The 25,627-nt window shown below is 40.1% G+C and overlaps 1 protein-coding gene across 3 annotated transcripts in view; it reads right to left on the bottom strand.

Annotated features, from left to right (window-relative positions):
• LOC130910056 (dual specificity protein phosphatase 3-like) overlaps nt 1-25,627 on the bottom strand; it is a 126,028-nt gene that overhangs the window by 21,123 nt on the left and 79,278 nt on the right. For 2 of the 3 annotated variants that reach the window (XM_057827091.1, XM_057827089.1), the window contains one exon: nt 158-218. Coding sequence is in view for 1 of the 3 variants with exons in the window: in XM_057827089.1 (XP_057683072.1) it covers nt 158-218 (61 nt within the window). In the remaining 2 variants the exon portion in view is untranslated. Of the gene's footprint in view, nt 1-157; nt 219-322; nt 428-25,627 lie in introns of all 3 variants that reach the window. The other variant, XM_057827090.1, reaches the window with a different exon arrangement.

Raw genomic sequence — 25,627 nt, 5'->3', positions numbered from 1 at the left:
AATAAAAAAACACACAAATCCACCTCCATAGTTTTCTATACGTGAATGGAAAAATTTGAATTGGAAATGTGAAGAAAATATTTTGTTAATTTTACTTTCAGGTCATATCACCTACTTTCCTAACCATATGTCCCGTTGTGTGTATGCAGTCGCTCACCTCTGACAAACGCTCCTCCATAAATTGATGCCAGCTGTGGACAGTTGCAGGGAAGACAATCCTGGCGCACATCAAACAGAAGATTATGAAAGAGAAGAAAAAAGAAGAAGAGGAACGGTCAGCATCAAATTATGTCCCTGGCTCGACAGAGGAAACAGCCGAGACCTCTTTGTCTTTCATCCTTCAGTCCCGTACACATGTTGCTCTTGTGCTTAGTTGTTGACACGTGTGACATTTAAACCCTCGCAGGAAGAACATGGAAAATCTCACCTAGAAAAATACATGGAGATAGGGGCTTTGACACTGAGGTGGTCCAAAGAGTGTGAGGTCACCTGAACAAAAAAACTACACGCAACTGTTCAAATGTCATGTTTATCAAGTGGAGAAAATTTCAGCACAACTGACCAACAACTTGCATCTCCTTTATATGTCTGGGCGATGGGGTAGGTTGGCAAGACTTACAAAGACAAAGTTTAGGCATGTTTTTCTTCAGCTGGAATTGTCAAGGCAGAGGGAATTACAGTATAAGCAGGTCCAAATAGCAGTCTGTGTTAGCACAAAAGCTTTAAACAGAATGGGTTCAATCAGAGGTACTTTAAGTAGTGGCAGGTGGGTGATGACTCCCATTCAATATCGTGTAAGTTTTAATGGGAAATGTTAGTTCTGAACACAGCCACATTCCAAGTAAAGAGTGTGTACGCGAGACAATCTCAACTGATTATTTTTACTTCCCTTTTAAAATGATTTACTTTTTTATTTGAGTTGTGCATGTAATAAGCAGGGGTGAAGGTGGGCCGGAACGGTCTGGTACGCCGTTCTAGTAAAAGATTCGGGGCCGGAACGGTGCTTTGATCCCAAAAATATGACGGCAACTGTCAAAATCCCTTTTTTAAAAAAACTGTCAGGCTGCCACACACGCATTTCCAAGGAGAAAACAATCTACTAACATCAAATTAACATACAAAAGTGTTAACAATAAGCCTCATAAAGTTCTTGTGTAACATAATCCGTTTCAACCGCTATCTATTATTTATTTATTCCATGGATATCTGCCAAGCAGCTCAGTGTATCTGAGTCTGTCTGACTTTTTTTTTTTTTTTTTTTTTTTTTTAACCTGTCCTGTTCAGCTGTTTGACACGGAGAAAGGAAGTCTAAGTGCCCGTACATACCTCGTTTTTAATGACAAAGCAGCGAACAGGAAGAGGTTATGGGGGAACAGAAGAAAAGAAACACAAGAGAAGAAAAGGAACACAAACTACAACAAGAAATACATTGAACGTCTACATTAACTACTAATATGTTGGTGCTATCGTCAGCTAGATGTATTTCCGGTTGACACCATGTGGGGGGCCTGTTGACCAGGGAAAGAGGGGGACGGGGGGTGGGGAAGTCTAGAAGCTAAGTGATTGAAAGGGGTAGAGTGTACACAAATCAGCTCTGTGATCTAGAACTCAGTAATTGTGTGAATCCCTTGTGAGTGTAAGCCCGTTGGCAACCGACCCTCTGCCGCCCCATCGCCAATCCCAGCACCGGGACCGAGCGCGCCCTATCACATCCAGCCGGACGCGAGCCCCACCAGGCGCACGATAGCCACGCAGACGAGTGAAGACGCCACACAGGCGCCAATGGCCCCCACCCAACCAGCCCGGGGAGGGAGGGCGGATGGGGGGGGTGCTTAAGGTTCAGCGCAGCCATCCCTCCTCCCGCAGCCCAGCAAAGGAGCCATCACCCCCCCCCCCCCCCCCTCAGGATCCAGGGTGGTACTCCGGGTCACCCTGGACCCCGATGTGCGCATACGTGCAGAAAACTGGTTAAAGCTAACTTAAACCTAAGCTTAACCTGTTGCTTAAACCTTAACGTAACTTACTTGGTAGATTTTTTAAAAAATGTTAATAATCCTTGTTGGCTTGGCCGGTATGCATGCTTTGATGGATGCTTTTATTGGTGGAAGGAAAGAAAATCGAATTTTTGGGTGAAAACAATTCAGGAAAATTAAACTGAAAAGGACAGTTTGGAATGTTCCTGAAAACTGCTTTTGCATTAAGTAAAGGTTTTATCACATGTAGGGCTGCAGCTATTGATAATTTTAGTAGTCGATTAATCAATGAACTAGTTAGTCCGAATAATCGAACAATGGGATAATGAACAGAAAAAGTTAAAATACCGGATTTGAGCCTAAAACGGTATAAAAAATACATAGATGAGGATCTATGTACAACAAAAGGACAATTGGCTAACTTCCATAGCAAAAGTCTGCTAGCTTAAATGCTATAAAATGCTAACTTCTTTTTTTTTTTTTTCCCCAATGCTCTTCACCAGGGGTGGGCAATTAATTCCACAAAGGGCCGCAGTGGGTGCGGGTTTTTGTTCATACCCATCATGAGGACAGCCTTTCACCAATCTGGTTTCTTACAAGTGCAATCAGTTGATTACAGTCAGGTGCTCCTTGTTTCCACTGAAACCTTGTTGGTTATACTGTGTGTGCTGAATCAATTGGAACAAAGACCAGGACCCACTGCGGCCCTCGAGGACCGGTTTGCCCACCCCTGCTCTTAACAAATGGTTCAGACACATATTCCCACAAACAACGGCTGAATATACGTATAAACTAAATTACGAATGCATTTTTTTTTTAAAAAAACATCATCTCAAATGGCAAAGACTTAGCTTATGTTGGTCTTAACATGGAACAGCTGGGTTCACCCCTGTGAAATGAGGCAGATCAGAAGGCAGTGTATCCACCTAAATCAATAAAACCAATCAATAAAACTAAATGCAAACACTTTCAGAATAAACCATTACAATGCCACTTTAATTAAATGAATCGTTGAAGCAGCAAAATTTAATTTGAATATTTTTTTCTAATCGAATACTCGAGTTAATCGATTAATCGTTGCAGCACTAATCACATGGCCCTTGAAACAGAATAGAATAGAATAGAATAGAATAGAATAGAATAGAATAGAATAGAATATCATTTTTTGGCTACCGATACAGATTACGAAACCCAGCTATGTGATATCAGCTCATGCCAGGCCCGGAGTGGCTAATTGAGAGGATCGGGACAAATCCCTGTTGACAGGTCAGCCAGGAGGGCCGGTCTGGGTTCGATGGTATCGATTATTTTAGCTGTTCATTAATCAACGAACTAGTTCGGATAATCGAGTAAGCGAAAAATAAAAAATGCAGCTCCCTCCGCTAATCAGAGTCTGTGTTGAGCCAAATTAGCTATGAGCTCGGCGTTCAGATCCTGGATAAAAAGAGCAAGGGTGGAGCCGAAAAAAAAAAAAGAATTACAAAGAGAAACGCACTCACAAAAGAAGCTTAAAAATGTGCAAAAATAGCCTTTTTTTTATGCAAGGAGCTTGGGGCCTCAAACGACAGATGATTACAACAAAAGTGGTAAGAATGCAATTTACACCGTGTGATACGAAAACAACACGTACTGTAACTGTGGAAAATTTGGCTTGGAGCACCTCACAGGTGCAGAGCAGGCAGGTAGGATTGTCATGTTCAGTGAGTGAATATTAGAATGAATATCATCAATTACGTGGCGTCTTTAAAGTGCCATAAAATTGACTTGAATTGATAAGAATGGTTTGCAAAAAGGTATGGGGGGGGAGGTTGGGGGGTTCTGTTACGTTTCTGCCTTGGAAACAACTGTATATGCCTAAGTATTTTACATCTATCTGTGTGTATAAAGGGAAAAGCTATATGAACTAAATTTGTTAATAAGTCCTGCTCTAATGGAAGCTCACCTACCTGTCTACTATATAGCTTGTATCTCAAGTGAAGTGTGGCATCGAGATAGAAATTGTATACCGGCGTGTATTGTGCAATTGTGTTGCATGCATGCATGTTTTTTGTTACAGTTTCACAAACTTAGACAAATTAATTCATATACAAACAAAAAAAGACCAAGCCTTGTGTTTTATTGGAGAGCATTCAATGTTAGCTAGCTGTTGGGCATTGCACAAGGAAACGCACTATTTTGGGCAGTAAACTTATATATTTTTGGATTTTTTAAGAGCTAAAAAGTAAGAAAATAATCCAGAAATAACAATGGCATTTCCAAAACTGACAAAAATATACAGGTTTTATCCTCTGCAACACTCCCAGAAAAAGAGAAAGAGGAAATACTGTAAGAAGTTTGGAAGTTTTATTCCAATTTTTTTTTTTTTTTTTTTTTTTTTTGGTATCAGATCAGGACTCTCTATTGGTGTATTGTAACAGTTACAGTGCCTTGCAAAAGTATTCGGCCCCCTTGAATCTTGCAACCTTTCGCCACATTTCAGGCTTCAAACATAAAGATATGAAATTTAATTTTTTTGTCAAGAATCAACAACAAGTGGGACACAATCGTGAAGTGGAACAACATTTATTGGATAATTTAAACTTTTTTAACAAATAAAAAACTGAAAAGTGGGGCGTGCAATATTATTCGGCCCCTTTACTTTCAGTGCAGCAAACTCACTCCAGAAGTTCAGTGAGGATCTCTGAATGATCCAATGTTGTCCTAAATGACCGATGATGATAAATAGAATCCACCTGGGTGTAATCAAGTCTCCGTATAAATGCACCTGGCCTGTGATAGTCTCAGGGTTCTGTTTAAAGTGCAGAGAGCATTATGAAAACCAAGGAACACACCAGGCAGGTCCGAGATACTGTTGTGGAGAAGTTTAAAGCCGGATTTGGATACAAAAAGATTTCCCAAGCTTTAAACATCTCAAGGAGCACTGTGCAAGCCATCATATTGAAATGGAAGGAGCATCAGACCACTGCAAATCTACCAAGACCCGGCCGTCCTTCCAAACTTTCTTCTCAAACAAGGAGAAAACTGATCAGAGATGCAGCCAAGAGGCCCATGATCACTCTGGATGAACTGCAGAGATCTACAGCTGAGGTGGGAGAGTCTGTCCATAGGACAACAATCAGTCGTACACTGCAAAAATCTGGCCTTTATGGAAGAGTGGCAAGAAGAAAGCCATTTCTCAAAGATATCCATAAAAAGTCTCGTTTAAAGTTTGCCACAAGCCACCTGGGAGACACACCAAACATGTGGAAGAAGGTGCTCTGGTCAGATGAAACCAAAATTGAACTTTTTGGCCACAATGCAAAACGATATGTTTGGCGTAAAAGCAACACAGCTCATCACCCTGAACACACCATCCCCACTGTCAAACATGGTGGTGGCAGCATCATGGTTTGGGCCTGCTTTTCTTCAGCAGGGACAGGGAAGATGGTTAAAATTGACGGGAAGATGGATGCAGCCAAATACAGGAACATTCTGGAAGAAAACCTGTTGGTATCTGCACAAGACCTGAGACTGGGACGGAGATTTATCTTCCAACAGGACAATGATCCAAAACATAAAGCCAAATCTACAATGGAATGGTTCAAAAATAAACGTATCCAGGTGTTAGAATGGCCAAGTCAAAGTCCAGACCTGAATCCAATCGAGAATCTGTGGAAAGAGCTGAAGACTGCTGTTCACAAACACTCTCCATCCAACCTCACTGAGTTCGAGCTGTTTTGCAAGGAAGAATGGGCAAGAATGTCAGTGCAAAACTGATAGAAACATACCCCAAGCGACTTGCAGCTGTAATTGGAGCAAAAGGTGGCGCTACAAAGTATTAACGCAAGGGGGCCGAATAATATTGCACGCCCCACTTTTCAGTTTTTTATTTGTTAAAAATGTTTAAATTATCCAATAAATTTTGTTCCACTCCACGATTGTGTCCCACTTGTTGTTGATTCTTGACAAAAAAATTAAAATTTTATATCTTTATGTTTGAAGCCTGAAATGTGGCGAAAGGTTGCAAGGTTCAAGGGGGCCGAATACTTTTGCAAGGCACTGTAGGTGACACGGGTGCAAAAACATGTGATCGGGACATCCCTATTTTAAATAATATAAAGTGGGCCGCTCTAACGCATTAAATTCCCAGGCTTAAAATGAGTCCCAGTCCGGCCCTGGCTGATGCTGATACTGTACCAATAAGTTTTTTGTTTTTTTAAGATACAATTTTTCTTTTCATACTAAATTACTGCATACTGTGAACGAACATTAATTCTTCCCACTTCAAATTCACAGAAGGATGATTTGACCCTCACTGTTGTTAATCTTACTTTTAAAAAATTACAGTTACAAATAACTTGTCCCAAAAAGTAATTGCATTAGTAACTCAGTTACCTGAATGTAAGAGTAATTAGTTACTTGGCAAAGTAACTGGTGATAATTTTCATTGTTTTTTGTTGTTGGGGAAAAAAAACAACAACAAAAAACAATGAAAAAAAAAAAAAAAACAGGTCACACAATGTGAAGTTTAAAGGGTTTTTGGGACAAGTGGCCCTAGACCAATTCTTTACCCTTAACATAACTAGACACAGGGGTATTGTGGATATTGCGATAACTAGATAGTAACCTTTGCTATGTGTGAAAGTCATTTAATGTTGTGAATCAACCGTTAAAAGTTGTTAAATTTGCTCCCGTTACTGCATTAGTCCCCTTCTGTCTACTTTCGACATGTGTAAGTTTTAAAACTGTTTCATCATTTAAAGATAGATTTAAGTCTTAAGATTTTTGCCGATTTAGGAGACTTTTAGATAAAAACACTTAGGTTCACCAGGAAGGTTCTCTACAACAGAGCCTTCCTGAGAGGTCTACTGCTTTAAGATGGCAGCTGTTTACTAACGCATCTAGTTCTTTATACATGTTGCCATTTGCATCTAGTTCGAGAATATGTGATATCTACCGTAGCATCATGTGGGCATAGTTTGAAGGCTATCGGCTACAGTCAGGCATTATTGGAGCCACCTAGCATCGCGTTTACAACGGCGTCACAACTCCCTTGCCTCCTCACCAGTCCTGCTCTGCTCTCTCGTCTCCGTGAGTCCGTCTCTCTCACTTTTCTCGCGTCATTCAACCAACATAGTAACGCATAGTAACGCACGCCTTTCCCACCTCAGTAACGGTAACGGTGTTGCCAAGATGAGAAAAGTAAATAATTAGATTACTCACTACTGAAAAAAATAATGCCGTTAGTAACGCCGTTACATTCTAAAGCTGTTATTAAGAACACTGTTGACCCCTACACACTTGGACGTCTATCGTCATCTTGGGAAAGCGAAAAGCACTCCTTCTTTTACGGTGGCATTTATAGCTGGCAGCCATCTTAGGTAGGGCGACCAGTGGTTGAAAACTAAGGGGCCGTTTACATGGTGACGCTCCAACCAAAACAACAGAACACTACCCAGTTCATGTTTGCATTTACATGTTTCCGTCTCCGTTCAAACAATGTGGTATTCATGCCAGGCCCTAGGGGGCAGTGCAGTTTAACAAGGCGACAGCCAATGATGCGCTTCTTTGACAACGACCTCCTCAGACCGGAAGACAACATACCCACCCACCCACTTGAAGCAATGGCATCCACATGGTTTTTTGGTTTGCGTTTTTTGCACATAAACGAGGAAATAAAATATATATAAATTAAAAATATTTTAAAAACAGTTAAATAAAGCCGGCGTTCTGCCATGTTTGCTGTTTTGAATATTTAGAAGCAGAAACTGTGCATGCCCAAAGTGACGTGTGCAAGTGCTGACGTCATCGGAGCGACAGCATTCCATTCATATGGTTCGTTCCACGTTGGAGGCCGGAATCAAAAGTTTGCATCTTCGCCTACTGTTTTCGTTGTCACCGTGTAAAGCGATGCCATTTCACAACACAATCATTGCGTGTTAGTGTTGCAGCGTCACCATGGAAACGGCCCCCTCAATCTCGAAATAGTACATTTTTCGCAGCATCAATACACTATTTTTTAGTGCTGCAATACTAATCAGATCATTCAGGCGCAAATTGTGTTTGACTAATCCAAAGAAGACGTGAACCGAGTCTGAAAGTTGTTGCTTTAAATCAGAAGGATAATGTTCCCGGGATGCGCACTAAAAGCTTTAATTGAAAAACCTGTTGACGTGTACACGAGGACGTTTTGGGAGGTTCCCACACTGCTGGGAACACGGAAGCTTCCGGACCCTCCGCTGATGCATGAAACAGGCCGCGGTCTACAAGGGAATTATTTATGGGAGTGCACACGTGTCCACATTCGCTGCATTTGAATGCCATTGCTGATCTTGTAGCCGTTGAGACTGAAGGTCGATGCAGGGACATCCCAGAGGTGGACTTGAGCCCAAGGATGTCAAGCCGGTCTGCTTTGGTCATCAGCTTGCGTTGCTAGTTTTTATTCATCGCGTGCGTGCGAATCCAAACAACTGGCCGGGAAGGCTCGGAAAGAAGGCATTTATCAACTGCAAATATTCCCGTTTGCCGAGTAAAAAGACGGCCGTTGAGCAGGTGCAGTGATGATGTCACCATTTGTTTAATTTATCAACGCTGACCAATGGAAGGCGTCATATTTGTTGGTATGCAAAGATGTTTTTCCAATATTGTGGACAAGCAGTACAGTCCGGCTTTGCTTGGGTTTGTGTAACGTGAACACAATGCAACCAAATGGCAGATAAAACGTACTTTCCTTAGAGGTGCCGCTGTAATGTAATAATAGTAAAAGGACACCTTAAAGGGGTTGATGTGCAATCGTTTTTCCATCACTGCGTACTGTATTGTAGTAAGTGACGTGGATAGGAATGAGGGACCGTTTTTTTGTTTCACAGTATTAACAGTGGGGCAAATAAGTATTTAGTCAACCACCAATTGTGCAAGTTCTCCTACTTGAAAAGATTAGAGAGGCCTGTAATTGTCAACATGGGTAAACCTCAACCACGAGAGACAGAATGTGGAAAAAAAACAGAAAATCACATTGTTTGTATTTTAAAGACTTTATTTCCAAATTAGAGTGGAAATATTTGGTCACCTACATACAAGCAAGATTTGTGGCTGTCAAAGAGGTCCAACTTCTTCTAACGAGGTCTAACGAGGCTCCACCCGTTACCTGTATTAATGGCACCTGTTTTAACTCATTATCGGTATAAAAGACACCTGTCCACAACCTCAGTCAGTAAAACTCCAAACTCCACTATGGCCAAGACCAAAGAGCTGTCGAAGGTCACCAGAGACAAAACTGTAGACCTGCACCAGGCTGGGAAGACTGAATCTGCAATAGCTAAAACGCTTGGTGTAGAGAAATCAACTGTGGGAGCAATTATTAGAAAATGGAAGACATACAAGACCACTGATAATCTCCCTCGAGCTGGGGCTCCATGCAAGATCTTACCTCGTGGTAGAGCAGGGTGGTAAACCGAAAATTTACCGTTACCGAAATTCTTCACGATGACCGACGTAATTTTGACCATGTCGGTAAATTCGGTAATTTAATAAAAGAAGAAAATATAGTCTTTTCATCCCGCTTTGACTCTGTGTTGTTGGGCTATGTTCATTCCCCTTTAAGAAAGCAGACAGTGCGCTTACGTTTGGAGTCACATGGTTTTCAGGAAGCCAATCAAACAGAAGCCCGCTAGGCTAACGCTAGCAGCTAACGCTAGCTGCTAACGCTACAAGTAAACGGGATGAAGTCGGGCTTAAGTTAGCTTCGCCAAACTTTCACCCGACATTAAGTAAACTCTTGACGGGTTCCAGATAGGGATGGAAAAACCGAGGCTTTCTGAAACAATGAACCACTTTTAAGACAATTGCCCTAAATTGAATCACTGTTTGACACACTGCAAGAGCCCCATCTACTGGATAAACAGTGCACGTTTCTTTTTAAAAGTAAAGTTGACAAATTGCCTCAGCATTACATATCTTCAATAGAATTAAGTGGATGTCGTCTATTTCAACCAGGAGATCGTGTCGTTATTAAGTGTGATTTACACAATTAAAGTTGACCTCTTTAAGCCTGTGTCATTGCTTTTGTCTGTGAAGATGTGTTCAAAGCAGTATTTGTAATACACGACAGTGCTAGTCTTGTAAGTGGCTCGTCCTAGATGACGGGGAGTAACTATGTATTGTTTATTTTTTGTAAAAATTACAGTAGAGTAAGCACAGTGCTTGGGAACAGGAATATTATTTATTGCATACTGTAAGGATTTCCAAAATCATAAGATGTAAATAATTGAGCCAAATAAAAGAAAGGAAAGGTTTGTGAAACATTTTATTTTTTTAATTAAGTATAATTTCTGGGGGGCGGGTGGATGTGTTGTATTTGTATCTATTCTAAATATCTAAACGTATGCCACTATCTAGTGTATAACAATGCGGAATGAATTTAATGAAATTCAAGTGATATTTTTCAAGTCATACAAGCTGTTATAAATGTTCACACAAGAATTCTTATTGTTTACAAGATTTTTTTTAATACCTAATGTTTAGACTGCATGTGCAATTGTTAAATTGAAAGCTGGTAAATAAATTTAATGAGAAACTGTTAATTTGTATTCCATGCATTGATTCAAATTTTCAAATTATATAACAGTTTGCTTGGGCGAATTTATCGTCATTTATCGTTATCGAGGTAAATCTGCTCAATTTATCGTGATACGTACTAAAGGCCATATCGCCCAGCCCTACCTCGTGGCGTCAAAATGATAACAAGAACGGAGAGCAAAAAAAATCCCAGAACCACACGGGGGGACCTAGTGAACGACCTACAGAGAGCTGGGACCACAGTAACAAAGGCTACTATCACTAACACAATGCGCCGCCAGGGACTCAAATCCTGCACTGCCAGACGTGTCCCCCTGCTGAAGCCAGTAAACATCCAGGCCCGTGCACGTCCAGGCCCTGCAGTTCGCTAGAGAGCATTTGGATGATCCAGAAGAGGACTGGGAGAATGTTTTATGGTCAGATGAAACCAAAATATAACTTTTTGGTAGAAACACAGGTTCTCGTGTTTGGAGGAGAAAGAATACTGAATTGCACCCAAAGAACACCATACCCACTGTGAAGCATGGGGGTGGAAACATCATGCTTTGGGGCTGTTTTTCTGCAAAGGGACCAGGACGACTGATCTGTATGAAGGAAAGAATGAATGGGGCCATGTATCAAGAGATTTTGAGCGAAAATCTCCTTCCATCAGCAAGGGCATTGAAGATGAGACGTGGCTGGGTCTTTCAGCATGACAATGATCCCAAACACACAGCCAGGGCAACAAAGGAATGGCTTCGTAAGAAGCATTTCAAGGTCCTGGCGTGGCCTAGCCAGTCTCGAGACCTCAACCCCATAGAAAATCTGTGGAGGGAGTTGAAAGTCCGTGTTGCCCAACAACAGCCCCAAAACATCACTGTTCTAGAGGAGATCTGCATGGAGTAGTGGGCCAAAATACCAGCAACAGAGTGCGAAAAGCTTGTGAAGAGTTCTAGAAAATGTTTGGCCTCCGTTATTGCCAACAAAGGTTACATAACAAAGTATTGAGATGAACTTTTGGTATTGACCAAATACTTATTTCCCACCATGATTTGCAAATAAATTCTTTAAAAATCAAACAATGTGATTTTTCTCCACATTCTGTCTCTCATGGTTGAGGTTTACCCATGTTGACAATTACAGGCCTCTCTAATATTTTCAAGTGGGAGAATTTGCACAATTAGTGGTTGACTAAATACTTATTTGCCCCACTCTATGTGTCCCATACACCACATGACCCAAAGAGAACATACAAACAGCAACCACCACTTTTAGGGGCCGTTTACATGAGGACGTTGCAACACCAAGATGCAACGATTGTGTTGTGGAATGGCCTCAACTTTACACGGTGATGGCGAAAACGCAAACTTTTGATTTCGGCCTCCAAAGCTAAACGATTTGATTGCAAGGACTGCTCCGCAACCATATGAAAGGAATGCTCACGCTCCGAGGACGTCGGCACTAGCAACACGTCACTTTGAGCATGCGCAGTCACTGCTACTAAAAATTCAAAACAGCAAACATGATGGAATTTAATTTACTGTTTTTATAATATTTTTAATTTAAATATATTTTATGTTCACGTTATTGTACCTTTTCAAGTAAAAGAAGAAAAAAAACGAGTGGACACCATTGCTTCGAGTGTACTGGTACGCTGTCTTCCAGGCTAAGGAGGTGGTTGTTGTCAAGGAAGTGCATCAATGGCTGTCGCCTTGTAAAACTGCGCTGCCCCCTAGGGCCTGGCATGAATGCTACTTTGTTTTCAAGCGTAATTGCGACATCATTAGAGACCTGGAGACAGAACCATGCAAGGGTGAAAGTAGGCCAGAACGGTCAGGGACGCAGTTCCGGTATAAGATTCAGGGTTGGAACGCAGTTCCGGTATAAGATTCAGGGTTGGAACGCAGTTCCCGTATAAGATTCAGGGCCGGAATGCTGTTCCGGTACACGGTGCTCTAATTCCAAAAATATGATGGCAACTGTCAAAAACACTATGTAAAAAAAAATGCTAAGCTGCTACACATGCATTTCATCTCCAAGTAGAAAAAAATCTATCCACATCAGATTTACATACACAAGTTTTAACAACAAGCATAATAAAGTGCTTGTGTAGCGTAATCCGTTTCCACCGATATTTATTATTTATTTTATTCCACGGACTGCATGGAGGTTTCCCCAGCTGCTGCAGTTATCTGTCTGACGATGATGAGTCACACCAATGCGCGAATGCACGCAGCAAAGCAAACAGCCTGGACTCATTATCCGTTCAATTGGCTGACATACTGACATGTGATCGGCAGAGATAGTTAGCTCTGATTGGTTCAAATGTGCATGTTTTCTGGAACAGCAAAAAAAAAAAAAAAAATTGTTGAATTGATTTGGACTTATTTTTCTGAATGTATGTTACTTATATCTTTATTATTAAGAAAAAAAAGAAAGCAAAAGTAAATGTTTACATTAACTTCAATTTTAATACACATCCTGTGTTCTTAAGTAGTTAAATTTGAGATTTGACATTTAGTATGTGAGGAAATGAGGGTAAATAAAAATTAGGAGCTGCAGGTTGGGGTTATTGCTGTTTTTGTTAACTTTTATTCTGCAAATCATTGAATTCATACAATTATGAATGAAAATCAGTTTTTGTGTTTGTTATAGAAATAACTGTGCCAAAACAGTTTTCTTTGTATTTCAGTAGTTTTAGGAGGTTTGACTTTCACGTCGAGGAGTTCCGACAAAAAATTCTAGCCACTTTCACCCCTGGAACCATGTAAATGCAAAGATGATATGTGTCGGCTGCTCAGAGCGTCACCATTTAAAAAGATCCTTAGTCATGCTTGCCACAACTACCCATGGACCATTGCAGGCGTAACACATAATAAATAACAGCCGCTACAGTATGAATAAACAGCCGAAATGAATCCCTTAGTAATAATCCGGAACATTGTACATTAGGCCTGAACGATATTGGAAAAAACTACTGTTGCGATTTTTGGGGGATTTGCGATATATTGCGATATTATATTGCGATATAAAAAAAAAAAAAAAAGAATGAATATTGTTTTAAAGAATTTTTCACTAGATTACTTGAATAGCTGTTTGGAAAGACCTTGGATAACTCACCATCACCACAGTGTACAGTGATCCCTCGTTTTTCACGGTTAATGGGGACCAGAACCTGCCGCGATAAGTGAAAAACCGCGAAGTAGCGCACCCCCCCCCCCCAATTTTTTTTTTTTGTGTGTGTGTTTTTTGTGCTCAATGTATTAATTCAGATTTAGCATTTAGATTAGTGTTGCACCTATACCATTTTTTGGCCCCGATACCGATACCGATACCTGGCTGTGCAGTATTGGCCGATACCGATACCATACCGATACCACCCCGTTTATATATATACATATAATTTTTTTTTTCTTTTTCTTTTTTTCCCAAAAAGCTACATAATTGGATGTGAAATCATTGCTATCAAGGCTTTGTCAGGCTGTTGCTTACCTTTGCAAAATAGGAATAAGACTAGTACAAAGTGAATAGTCTACTAAACCCTAGTAGACAATAGTTGAATAAACGTTTGGCTCTCAAAGGCCAAAATAGTGCTACATTTATGAAATTAATAAAACATGTATAATGCTAGCCCAACAGTAAGAAAGTAAAAATAAATTCATAATAATAAACTCAGAATGAACTGAATAAACCTTTTTAAACCTCTCAAAGGCCAAACAGTGCAACTTTCATGATATTATTGGCACATTCTGCTGCTGGTTAGATTGTGTCTTGTTGCTGGGCTGGTCATGGGGGCTTTCCTGACGTCGCACCTGAATCCAATCTCATCAGCGCAGCATTTAAGCACGGGTGATCTCAAAGGTATTTTGCCTTGCTGATCGCCATTTGACTTCTCGCACTATAGTCTCGCTACATTTGCTTGTTACGCCCCTGCATTTGGTTTTTTTTCCTGTTAGTGTGTTGCTCTCGTTTGTAACTCTATACCCTGTGCAGGTATTTGAATGTTTTTATTTTGGCTTTTTGGCTCGCTGCCTATCGTCTTAGTTAACTTTCGAGTTTGTAGTATTACGCTCCGTCGACCTGCTGTCACGGACTCCTTTTGTTATTTCTTCTATCCCGCGATCGCGTGTTATTTTTTGTTTGCAATCATTAAGTCCTTGTACATATCCCCCGCTTGTTGTCTGCTTCGAGTTCCCACCTTGTTTCCGCATTTGCGGACGCTAACAATTATAAGTAATAATAATTGACCACAGCATCCTGTCTCTCTATTAGCCTCCTTTTTTCGGGAGGGGGGAGTCCCTTATTTCTATTTCTGAAAGGTGGCAACCCTACTTTGGAAACAGTTCCCAAATTACTGCGGCATTTCTTTCAGTGAAACACAATAAAAGTAAAGTAGACGTAGTGAACTGACCAGAGATTGTTGCTCCGGTCCAGCGCCCTTCTTCTGGATACCACTCCTCCTCTTGCACGCTCAAACTCGTTGTGTTCGTTCACATTTCCTCTTCAAATGTTTTATCAGGTTCGAGGTATTGAAATTGGCCAATTTAACTCCACATCTCGAAACTTTCAGGCCGCAAATCTTGCATGCACTCATTGATTTTAATCGACGGGATTTCTATTTTGAAATACTTCCCGACCGCCGCCATTACTCCTGGTTTGTGTTTCCTCCATATGAAAAAGCTGCCTTGTGATTGGTTAGGAGTGGCTATTGGCCTGCTCTCATTGGTCTGGAGCAGGCCAATAGCGATAGCTGCTTGATGTTCATGTGTCATCACACAACACAGAGACAGAGTGTAGTGACGCCAGGAGGGAAAAAAAAGGCTGCGGTCAAATGTTATAATATTGGACCGGTAAATGGTATCGGCGCCGTCTTTGTTGGTACTCGCCGATACCGATACCACCATTTCGGGCTGGATCGGCGCCCCCTACCGATATCAGTATCGGTATCGGTGCATCTTTAATTTAGATTAGACATGTTTTTTCCCCAATTTTCCCCCCAAAGATTTAAAAACTATATAAATAAATGGTTTTTAAGCACTTCAAATGTCATAATTATGATCAGTTTTAAACATAACTGTCCAACCAAATCATTTTTGAACAAGAATAAAGTACTGTAGTAGATAAATGCTTGGCTTTATTAAATGCTTCTGTTTATCTACCTTAGCTGTGACCGTTGGGAGGGACATGTACAGTAGAAATTTCAAACTCCTCATGATCACTTCTGGCATTTATATGTCTCCAACGTCTCCACACACACACACACACACACACACACATTCATTCCAGCGCGGCTTCCTTGCAGAAACTATTTAAGTTAAACGATGATTGACAGATTGCTGCCCGGCTTCTTTGGCCAGATCAAAGCCATCGTTAACTTTAATAAGCAAGTGCCGCAGTGACTGAGAGGAACAAAGGGCTGGGAGAGGGAGGGTGCGAGGCTGTGCGCAGAGCAGAAAGCAAGGCGTATGTGGATTAAAAAAAATACTATCGTGCTTGCGATGGGACTATCGCGCACGCGCACATCGCGATGGCGATGTTTGAACGATATATCGTTCAGGCTTATTGTACATTATTTTTTACATCAAGCATCTTGTTGTGGAGTACTAAAACCCAAAACGTATCATCACAGCACTTAGAAATCTGTACATGAAAGCCAAAAGCCCAAAAGACGGCGCTGTCGATCAGGGGTTTTCTATGCTAATATTTACAGTTTCGAACTAATTTTTTCACACTAAATGGAGGTCTACAGAGATCCAACCCATCTAAGAACATGCCCGGAAACAAAGTACAACTGTGTAAAATTTCGTTAAAATCGACCCAGCCATTTCGGACTTCATAGGGAACAAACACACACACACATTCACACACGCAAAATTCCATGTATGTATAAGTTTAGATAATCATTTTGCAAACCTGTTTTAACTCTTTCATGCATAAAGTATGATTTTATTTTTGTGATTAATGATTAAAACAAATAAATAATTTAATCATTGGTAATATTTGCTTTTGTTAATGACCAAAAAGAGTCATTTGGCCCATAAAGGGTTAAAGTTCTTAACTGTATAGCTGTCCACTGTGGTGACCACATACTTTTCATTGGACAGTGGCATTTAAAAGTTATTCTTTGGAAATTATTATTAATAAAACCATGATAATGTTAAAGCAAATTTGGATTCCAAAATGTGAGATGATTTTCACTGGCCATTATTACTGTGTAATTTCTGACAATCAGCCGCCACCCATCAAATTTGACACGAAAATGGCATTTGTTCATAGATAAGCCACTCTGGACTTTCAGCCGAAGATGTCCTCACTGTATTATGGGATATTTACACCAAAATATATTTACCGGTAACATTTTATTTGACAGCGGCATCATAAGACTGTCATAAGACCAAATGAACCACCATGACGCTTTGAACCAATTGGCTGCAAAGCTTCATTGCTTCAAGAAGCTTCATGTGGCCATCTCTGCTCCCTTGGGGGAGACAGTCAACCTCTGCTGCCACCTCCTGTCAACACTGTTGTCATCCAACATGCCTCCCAGCATGCATTGCAGGGCGACAGATCTCAATAACAATCAAAATTCATGTTCTGTGCGAATAGTTTTTTCGGGTAATGTTCCAGTTGTTTCATTTATTGCTAGTTATGGTATTTGCTAACACTTTATTTGGCAGTGGCGCCATAAGACAGTCATAAGACCATCATAAGTATGGCATGGCACTGCCATGAGCATTAATGAATGCTTATGACACATGTCATTTTGTGTAATCTGGCAGATTATTTCATTTTGAATAGATGTAAAAGATCCGAGCTGAACATAATTGGAGTTAGTGACATAATTTGCTGGATAACACTTAATGACATCTGTCATAAGCATTCAATAATGCCCATTATAGTGTCATGTAGTAATTATGACTGTCTTATAGCAGTCTTATGACACTGCTGTCAAATAAAGTGTTACCTATTAACCAAAATAAATCAACAAATAAACTGCACTAGACTATAAGCCACAGTATTCAAAATGAGGGAAACAAGTAGTCCGAAAGTTACGGTAGTAATTTTTTCCTCTGAAAAACAGATTTCAAGATTTTAGAAAATGCCCGTCATCAATGGAAAACCAATAGAATCATCCTCAACTGTTACAATTTCACGTGTGTATTTCTTCTTTATGATTTGATAAATAATACCACACTGGCAAGAAGCAACATTCCAGCTGCCTTTCGATCGACATGTAATGGGAGTGGAGGCATTCCCCGTGGAATCGCCGCTTGTTTACCTTATGATCTAAAGCAGGCACGTAACGAAATTTAAATTGAATGTGGGTGGGGCGGTTAATAATATAAAACAGACTGAAAGCGAGAGGCGTTCGCACATTTTCGTCCAGGTGTTTTTCTGGGCTTGAACAGTTCTCTGGCACCTAAAGCTAATGTGAACAGACGCCAAGAGACATGTAGCAAGCCCAAAGTCAACAGGAAGCTCAATTTAAACCCACTTGCTTCTTCACAATGCACACAAGGAAAGTGAACAACTTCTGCACTCTAAAAAAAGCTTCTTGTTGACATCACAAAAAGCGGCGAACAGAACCTATGACTGGAATTAAACATTTCAGTACCAGTACTGCATGTGACTTTTCTTTTGGTTTAATCCTTTGGGTGAGTGTTTGATCGTCGTCCAGACTCAAGCAGACATCTCACTTTCCAATTTGGAGCGACCCAAAAAAAAAAATAAAAGCATGGCTGTTTAACTGGTGACACGGTCACAATCCGCTTTTTATGTTTAATTGCTCCTATTTCTTTAAGTGCATGGAGCAGGAGCCAAGTGGCAGCGGAAAGATGACGGATGGCGTCGTAAAAACAGACTCGTCCGCCACTTATGCGAAGCGACAGTTGGCGCTGCAGAGGCCGCATTTCATTCTGCGTCGAGCACTCTTACACAAATTTGTTGGTGAGGAGACGCTAATGTTTGAAAGCAGGGGGAAGGGTGCATAACCACTGCACCACTTCCAGTGAAGCTTAGGTCATTTTTACGTTAAAGCATTGTAAATCAAATCATTTTAATCATATTAACGCTACTGTATTGTCCTCTGAGGATCTGAAGTAGAAAAATATGTCTTGATATTTTCTAAATTCGCAGAACAGAAATTTTAGGAAAGCAAAGAGTCATATTTTGGAAAGGGCTGTCAAACGAATAAATTTTTTAAATCGAGTTAATCACAACTTAAAAATGAATTAATCGTAATTAATCGCAATTCAAACCATCTATAAAATATGCCATATTTTTCTGTAAATTATTGTTGGAATGGAAAGATAAGACACAAGACATATATACATTCAACATACTGTACATAAGTACTGTATTTGTTTATAATAACAATAAATCACCAAGATGGCATTAACATTAACATTCTGTTAAAGCGATCCATGGATAGAAAGACTTGTAGTTCTTGAAAGATAAATGTTAGTACAAGTTATTGAAATTTAATATTAAAACCCCTCTTAATGTTTTCGTTTTAATAAAATTTGTAAAAATTTTCAATCAAAAAATAAACTGGTAGCTCGCTGCTGGCACGTGGGTGCGACCGATTTTATGGGTCTCATGGTGCTGAAACCCATAAAATCGGTCGCACCCACGTGCCAGCAGAGGACGACAAAGTTCCAAAAAAACACAAGTAACAAGTGCACATGACACTGTGCTGTCATTTTAATCTGTTTGAGCGGGGCATGTGCGTTAATTGCGTCAAATATTTTAACGTGAATAATTTAAAAAATTAATTACCGCCCGTTAACGCGATAATTTTGACAGCCCTAATTTTGGGCACTAAATTTGGGGAAAAATTAGCAAATAGGTATTATCAAACAATAAGTATATAACAATGTTGAAATTAGGGATGTCCCAATCCAGGTTTTTGCACTTCCGATCCGATACAGATATTGTTTTGCACTTCCGATCCGATACCAATACTGGCCGATACCGATACCGGCCTATCTGAGCATGTATTAAAGTTTAAAGTTATTTAGCCTCCTTACTTAATTGTCAGACTCATGTTGTAAAGGGTTTTAGTACTCTTGATAACAACTAGCCAGCTGAATTAGGTGAGTTTGAATAACACACAATGGTTGGTAACAAGAAACTGACCTGTTTATTCAGTGACAAACACAAAACATTCTAAATAACAAACAGAAATGGCATAGTCAGTCAGTAAAACGTGCAAATATTATTGTAAACTTTCAGTGGAAAATCCCACAAACTTCCCAAGCTATTAGATGCTTTTAATGTTTTGTGCATTAGTTACAATAATTGTGTAAAAAGCCTCTCAGGTTTAAATAAACGACTATTTCAGTATCAAGTTAACATTTTAAAACAGTAAATAAAATACTCAAGTCCCCATTCTGTATCAGCAGCTTTAAACTACATTCAATTCATTTAATTTTGCGAATCAACTGTTAAAGTTGTTAAAATTGCTCCCGTTATTCCATAATTTCCCTTCTGTCTACTTTTGACATGTGAAAGTTTTAAATTTGGTTTGAAGATAGATTCAAGTCAAGATTTTGCCGATTTAGGAGTATTTTAGATAAAAGGTTAATTAGGTTCGCTTGGAAGGTTCACTACAACAGCCAACAAGGGAAGTCTCCTGCTTTAAGATGGCAGCTGTTTACTAACGCACTTAGTTTTCAATGCATGTGTTGCTAATGGCATCGAGTCTGTCATTGTGCATCTAGTTCTATATACATATGATATTTATTAGACAAGCATGATGTTTATGCTGCATTCCAGAGAAGTGGGAAGTCGGATTTATCCCACTCGGATGGTACCAGTTCCGACCTCAAAGCGTTCAATATAAAAACATAGCACAACAAAGATGATGTCGGACTTTTTCGGCCTCCGACTAGGAAAATATCATTGGAACGCCACTCGAACTGGGAGGTCCAAGTCGCGAAGTCGGAGAAAAAATACTGAAGTCAGAGAAAAAATAACTACCCCGACTTCCAAGTTGTTTCAATCTGACGTCACTGGACAAAATGGCGCTCAAGAAAACGTATTGAATGAGACGCCATGTATTTTTTTCTCATACAGTGAATTATCTTTGTTGTGCTATGTTTTTATATTGACGATCAGCAAAGGATGTAACTAAAAAAAGACAGTTTACCGTGTGGGCAATAACGCAGCCATCGTTTTTCCTCTATTTGATCGCTTATAGGAAGGCAGGTTCGCTGGAGGTCAAAATGTCTTTGGATGGCCAAAATAAAAAACACCTCGTCGCGATCAGCCATCTTTGTTGTTTACATTTGCTTGGAACGCTTTGAGGTCGGAACTGGTACCATCCGAGTGGGATAAATCCGACTTCCCACTTCTCTGGAATGCAGCATAAAAGTGTTGGATGGTGCGTCTTTACTCACATGAGATAATGGCTCGTCATCCAGAATGAATTCTTCGGCAATGACTCATGTTATTCCCTGGGCTTTGGGACTGTCGAGTGCCAGTTTGTCACGCATAGCAAAAGTTTCTGCCAGTGTTAGTTGCGTAGGACCTTTCTTTTTGTCTTCGGTTTTCTTAACATACTCCTTATATTGTTTGTGGTGGTATGTCGCTAAATGCTTGATTAGGTTGGTTGTATTAAAACTTCTTACAGCTTTACCACCACGCTTGACTTTATTGTGGCATATATTGCACTCTGCCTCTTCGTCGTCCTTTAAGGTGACATGATCCCACACAGCTGACATTTTTACCGATAAAGTCTCTCAGTAAATTGGGAGACGGTAATGTAGTGTGTTGAAGGAGTGCCGTAAAATGCGGAGCTGATTTTAGAGAAACCGAAGCTAAAACTGGAATAGATTATGTATATCGGTGCGCTGAAAAACCCGGACCAGGTTTTTTTAAAAAAATACCTGGATCGGAAGTCTGGATCGGAATTTTTCCGTGTCGGCCGATCCGATACCGATGCGCATTTTTTTGCCCATATCGGCGTCCGATCCGATCCACATATCGGATCGGGACATCTCCAGTTGAAATGTTATTTTTTTCTATTTTTTAATTCACTGCCAGCCCAGGTATGTATAGTCTTAACAAAGTATGTGTTGTGGTGGCAAGAAAAAGAAAATGGATTTAAACAAGTATTTGTGTGCTACTACAGGTTGATGGCTGTCTCTACTGTCTGATTACTAGGGATGTCCTGAGCCGATCTTGGAAATCGGGCCGATCGAGCAATTTTTCAGAGGATCAGAATTGGGTGAAAAGGACCGGATATCCGGTTTTACAGGTGAGAGATACAGATGTATCGATAGTAAAGTTACCATTCGACAGTAATTAGCCATTAAATATTCAATGAACCGATAGTAGAGATAGAATTCGGCTATCGCAAGCACAAGAGTCGGCTTCTAATGCCAAGTTCAATGCATTGCGTAATATGATAATAATTTAGCTTTTACTTCACATGCTGCGCTTGTGTCATTCACCACACAGCGCACTTAGATCAAGACCGCACGCATCATATAATATGGACAAGCACTACTCAGTCGTGGTTGCCTTAACTTCCCATGCATTCCGGCAGAACAGCTACTAGTCGCCGTCATTACTCGATCGTCACGGGCGTGTCATAACAACGCGAGAGCTAACGAAACCACTGCAACGCACGCTCCGCAGCATTTTCTTCACAGCCCAAAACGAAACTAGTAGTGGCAACGAAGCAACATGCTAAAACAATGGACAGCGTGATCACCGACGCCAGTGACGTGCAGCGACTGATTTTCAACGCACCCAGGAAAACAAAAGTCGGACTTTGAAGTGATGAAGGCAGCCAGATCTGTTCGCATGGGACAGAGCTTGTGTGAAGTGTGGAGCGGTACGGAGATCGTGAGTTTTTAACCCTGAAAAATAACCTACTACAATGGTGGAAAGGGAGGCATATTGTTTCCACGAAATGCAGTCTACTTAAACATGAACATGTGGATTAATTGATCTTCCTCAAGAAAAATCTGCCCTTCAAAAAAGATATGGACAGTGATGAGGAATAAAAAATGAGGAAGCACAGGCATAAGTGAATGAATTTGCTGTGTATTAGGTTAAAGTAATGATTATTGACATGTCTAAAATGCCATGTTTTTATTCCCCCAATTATACCATTCGTAAAGCATAGTTTATTATTTATTTATGATAACACTAGCAGATTTAATTCTTCTTTTTTCTAGAGCTGCTGCATATAATTAATAGTTTTTGTTTGTAAGATATTTACGATGAAAGTTTGCACTTAAATTACTTACCTCTTGTGTTAAAAAAACACCAGGAAATACAGTAATTGAGTTACTGCACTTTATTGTTGTCTGTCACTGGAGTTTATTTTATTATCAATCCCATCCAACAAAATGACGGTCATATAGTCAGCCAATTTTTTTTTATTTTGATAAAAAAATAAAAAATAACATTGGTATGAAATTTTGTTGTTTTAATTTTGCTATTTTAGAAATGTGGTCTTTTTATATGTTTAAAATACTGTACAAACACACACAACAAATATTTACTATCGTATCGTTTTCACTATCAAACCGTATTGTTCTTACACTGTATCGAATCGCATCGAATCGCTCGGCCTTAAAAATGTATCGTTTTTTTAATCGAATTGTAACCTGTGTATCTAGATACATATCGAATCGGCTTCATGCCAGAGATTCCCAACCCTAGTTTTTAACTCATTTGCTCCCAAAAACGTATAAATACGTTCTATTTTTAATTGTTTCAGTGTCCTACTACATCGTCTTTTCTGTTGTCTTTTTTTTTTATAAGAGACATCTCTGAGTTCTGATTTAACTGAGCTCCAAAGCACAAAGCTGAAAATCCATTTCAAAGCAATAATACTGGCCACTGGAGGGCAGTAGCGCATTTGGTAAGACCCGCAACCCGATTCAACAGCAACGAACGGCCAGGCCGCACAGTCGGAGCGCCGGCGGAAGGATGACCGAGCAGAACAACCGAGAGGATGCCCGGGATGCCAGGCGCTGGATGACCAAGCAGAACGACCAGGACCACCAGTGCAGCGGAAGATGCCGTTGAGTCTGTGCTGCTTGCCAAGCAGACCTCGCAGGGACTCAAAAAAATCCATCTTTATAAGACAGGCGGCGATGAGGGAAAAGTTTACCCAGCTGTCGCGGCGACAAGAGCGTCATCTCTCAGTTATGTGTAAATAAATTGTTAGTTTGCTATCAAAAGCTCTATTTGTCTTGTTGTTTATGTTATTTTGTAAAAGGAAAACATTATTCAGATGTTTGGAATGTAATTAAAGCAAAAAATAGCTGTGCTAAAAGTCAAAGTTATGTTTGAAATGTATGCTTTCACAAAAAGCTCAATTTCTCAGTTCTTTCATCAGAAATTGGAAAATTGCTCAAACTAAGCTTTTTTCTAATGCTGATTCCTAAAGAATGCAATATATGTTTTTCTGCTTCATGCTCACACAGCGCCACAGCCTCCCTCCCTCCTGCGAAGCAGAGCAAATTAAGGGACACACATTTAACAACCAAACAAGAGTGACTCGCACTTTTTAGTTCCATACACAGTAGAGCAGGGCGGTAAACCGAAAATTTACCGTTACCGAAATTCTTCACAATGACCGACATAATTTTGACCATATCGGTAAATCGGTAATTTAAAAAAACAAGACAATCTAGTCTTTTCATCCCGCTTTGACTGTGTTGTTCGGCTATGCTCATTCCCCTTCAAGAAAGCAGTCGGTGTGCTTACGTATGGAGTCACGTGGTTATCAGGAAGCCAAACAAACAGAAGCCCAGTAGGCTAACGCTAGCGGCTAACGCTACAAGAAAACGTGATGGAGTGTGGCTTAAGGGACGTTCGCCAAACTTTCACCTGACATTAAATAGACTCTTGGCGGCATCCAGACGGGCTTTCACCCGCTGTCCTCTCTTGTTCTCACGATTTCCGGAAAGGGTGCTTTCAGTGCTTTCTACTGGTAGCCAGGCCACAGGCTAACGCTAGCGGCTAACGCTAGCGGTTAACGCAACAAATGAACGTGATGGAGTCGGATAGCGGCTCTAACCTTGTCGAAACGGCTGAACTTAATGAGTGGATTGGGCACGGACTGCATCTAGCAATTCGTATGTCGCGTTAATTTGTATCTCTGTCTGTGTGTGATTTCTCTGATAGCTTTTGTGATGGTAAAGCATTCAGCATAAAGTACAATCCAAAAGTGAAATTTATAATATGACCGTTTAGCCCCGGCTATTTTTCTGTATGTGCTTAATTCTTTGTCATTAGTGCCATCATAAAATCTTAAATGTTTCGTTTGCAGAAGATCAATATAGCTTTAATGTGTGCATTCATGTATTAAAAAATGCTCTGGGAAAAAAAACCTGAAACCTTGAAGTAAACACTTGTGTTGAGTAATTATGTCACGGCAGCCATTAATAATAACAAGTTGTCTTTTTGAAGTGTACTGTTCAAGCTGTAAGTCATTTGTGTTACAATGACATGTTTGCACAGGCATATTGATTTTTACAATGTACATTGTTCAAGCCATTCAAGCTGTTATAAATGTTCATACTTGAATTCTTATCGTTTACAATATTTTTTTATATACTTAATGTTTAGACTGCATGTAGAATTGTTAAATATATTCAATTGAAAGCTGGTAAATAAATCTAGAAACGGTTCATCTTTATTTCATGCATCAATTCAGATTTTCAAATTATATAACAGTCCGCTTGGGCGAATTTATCGTCATTTATCGTTATCGAGGTAAATCTGCTCAATTTACCGTGATACGTGCTTAAGGCCATATCGCCCAGCCCTAATACACAGTATCCGAGTGAGGAACCTCAGGCACCAAAACTGGGTCTTACTCATCTAAAAATGTTAGATTATTCCTACCTTTTTGGACCATATTTTGTGGAATACAGTAGTACGAGAGACTAAAAAGATAGATGTTGAGGAAACACTTTGGTTATTGCTACAGTAAAAAAGTTAGTTGACTTATTTACGAGAAGACATCGATGTCATGACATATTTTAAGAATTTGGGTCAAAACTGCATTTCTAATTTGGTGTTTCAACAGAACATGTTGGTGTATGTGTATCCTGTTGTCTATATTAGGGGACCCTCGTGCAAACAGTCTC

The sequence above is a fragment of the Corythoichthys intestinalis genome, chromosome 21 (assembly GCF_030265065.1).
Source record: "Corythoichthys intestinalis isolate RoL2023-P3 chromosome 21, ASM3026506v1, whole genome shotgun sequence".
NCBI lineage: Eukaryota > Metazoa > Chordata > Actinopteri > Syngnathiformes > Syngnathidae > Corythoichthys > Corythoichthys intestinalis.
This window is presented reverse-complemented; position numbering and strand designations above follow the sequence as displayed.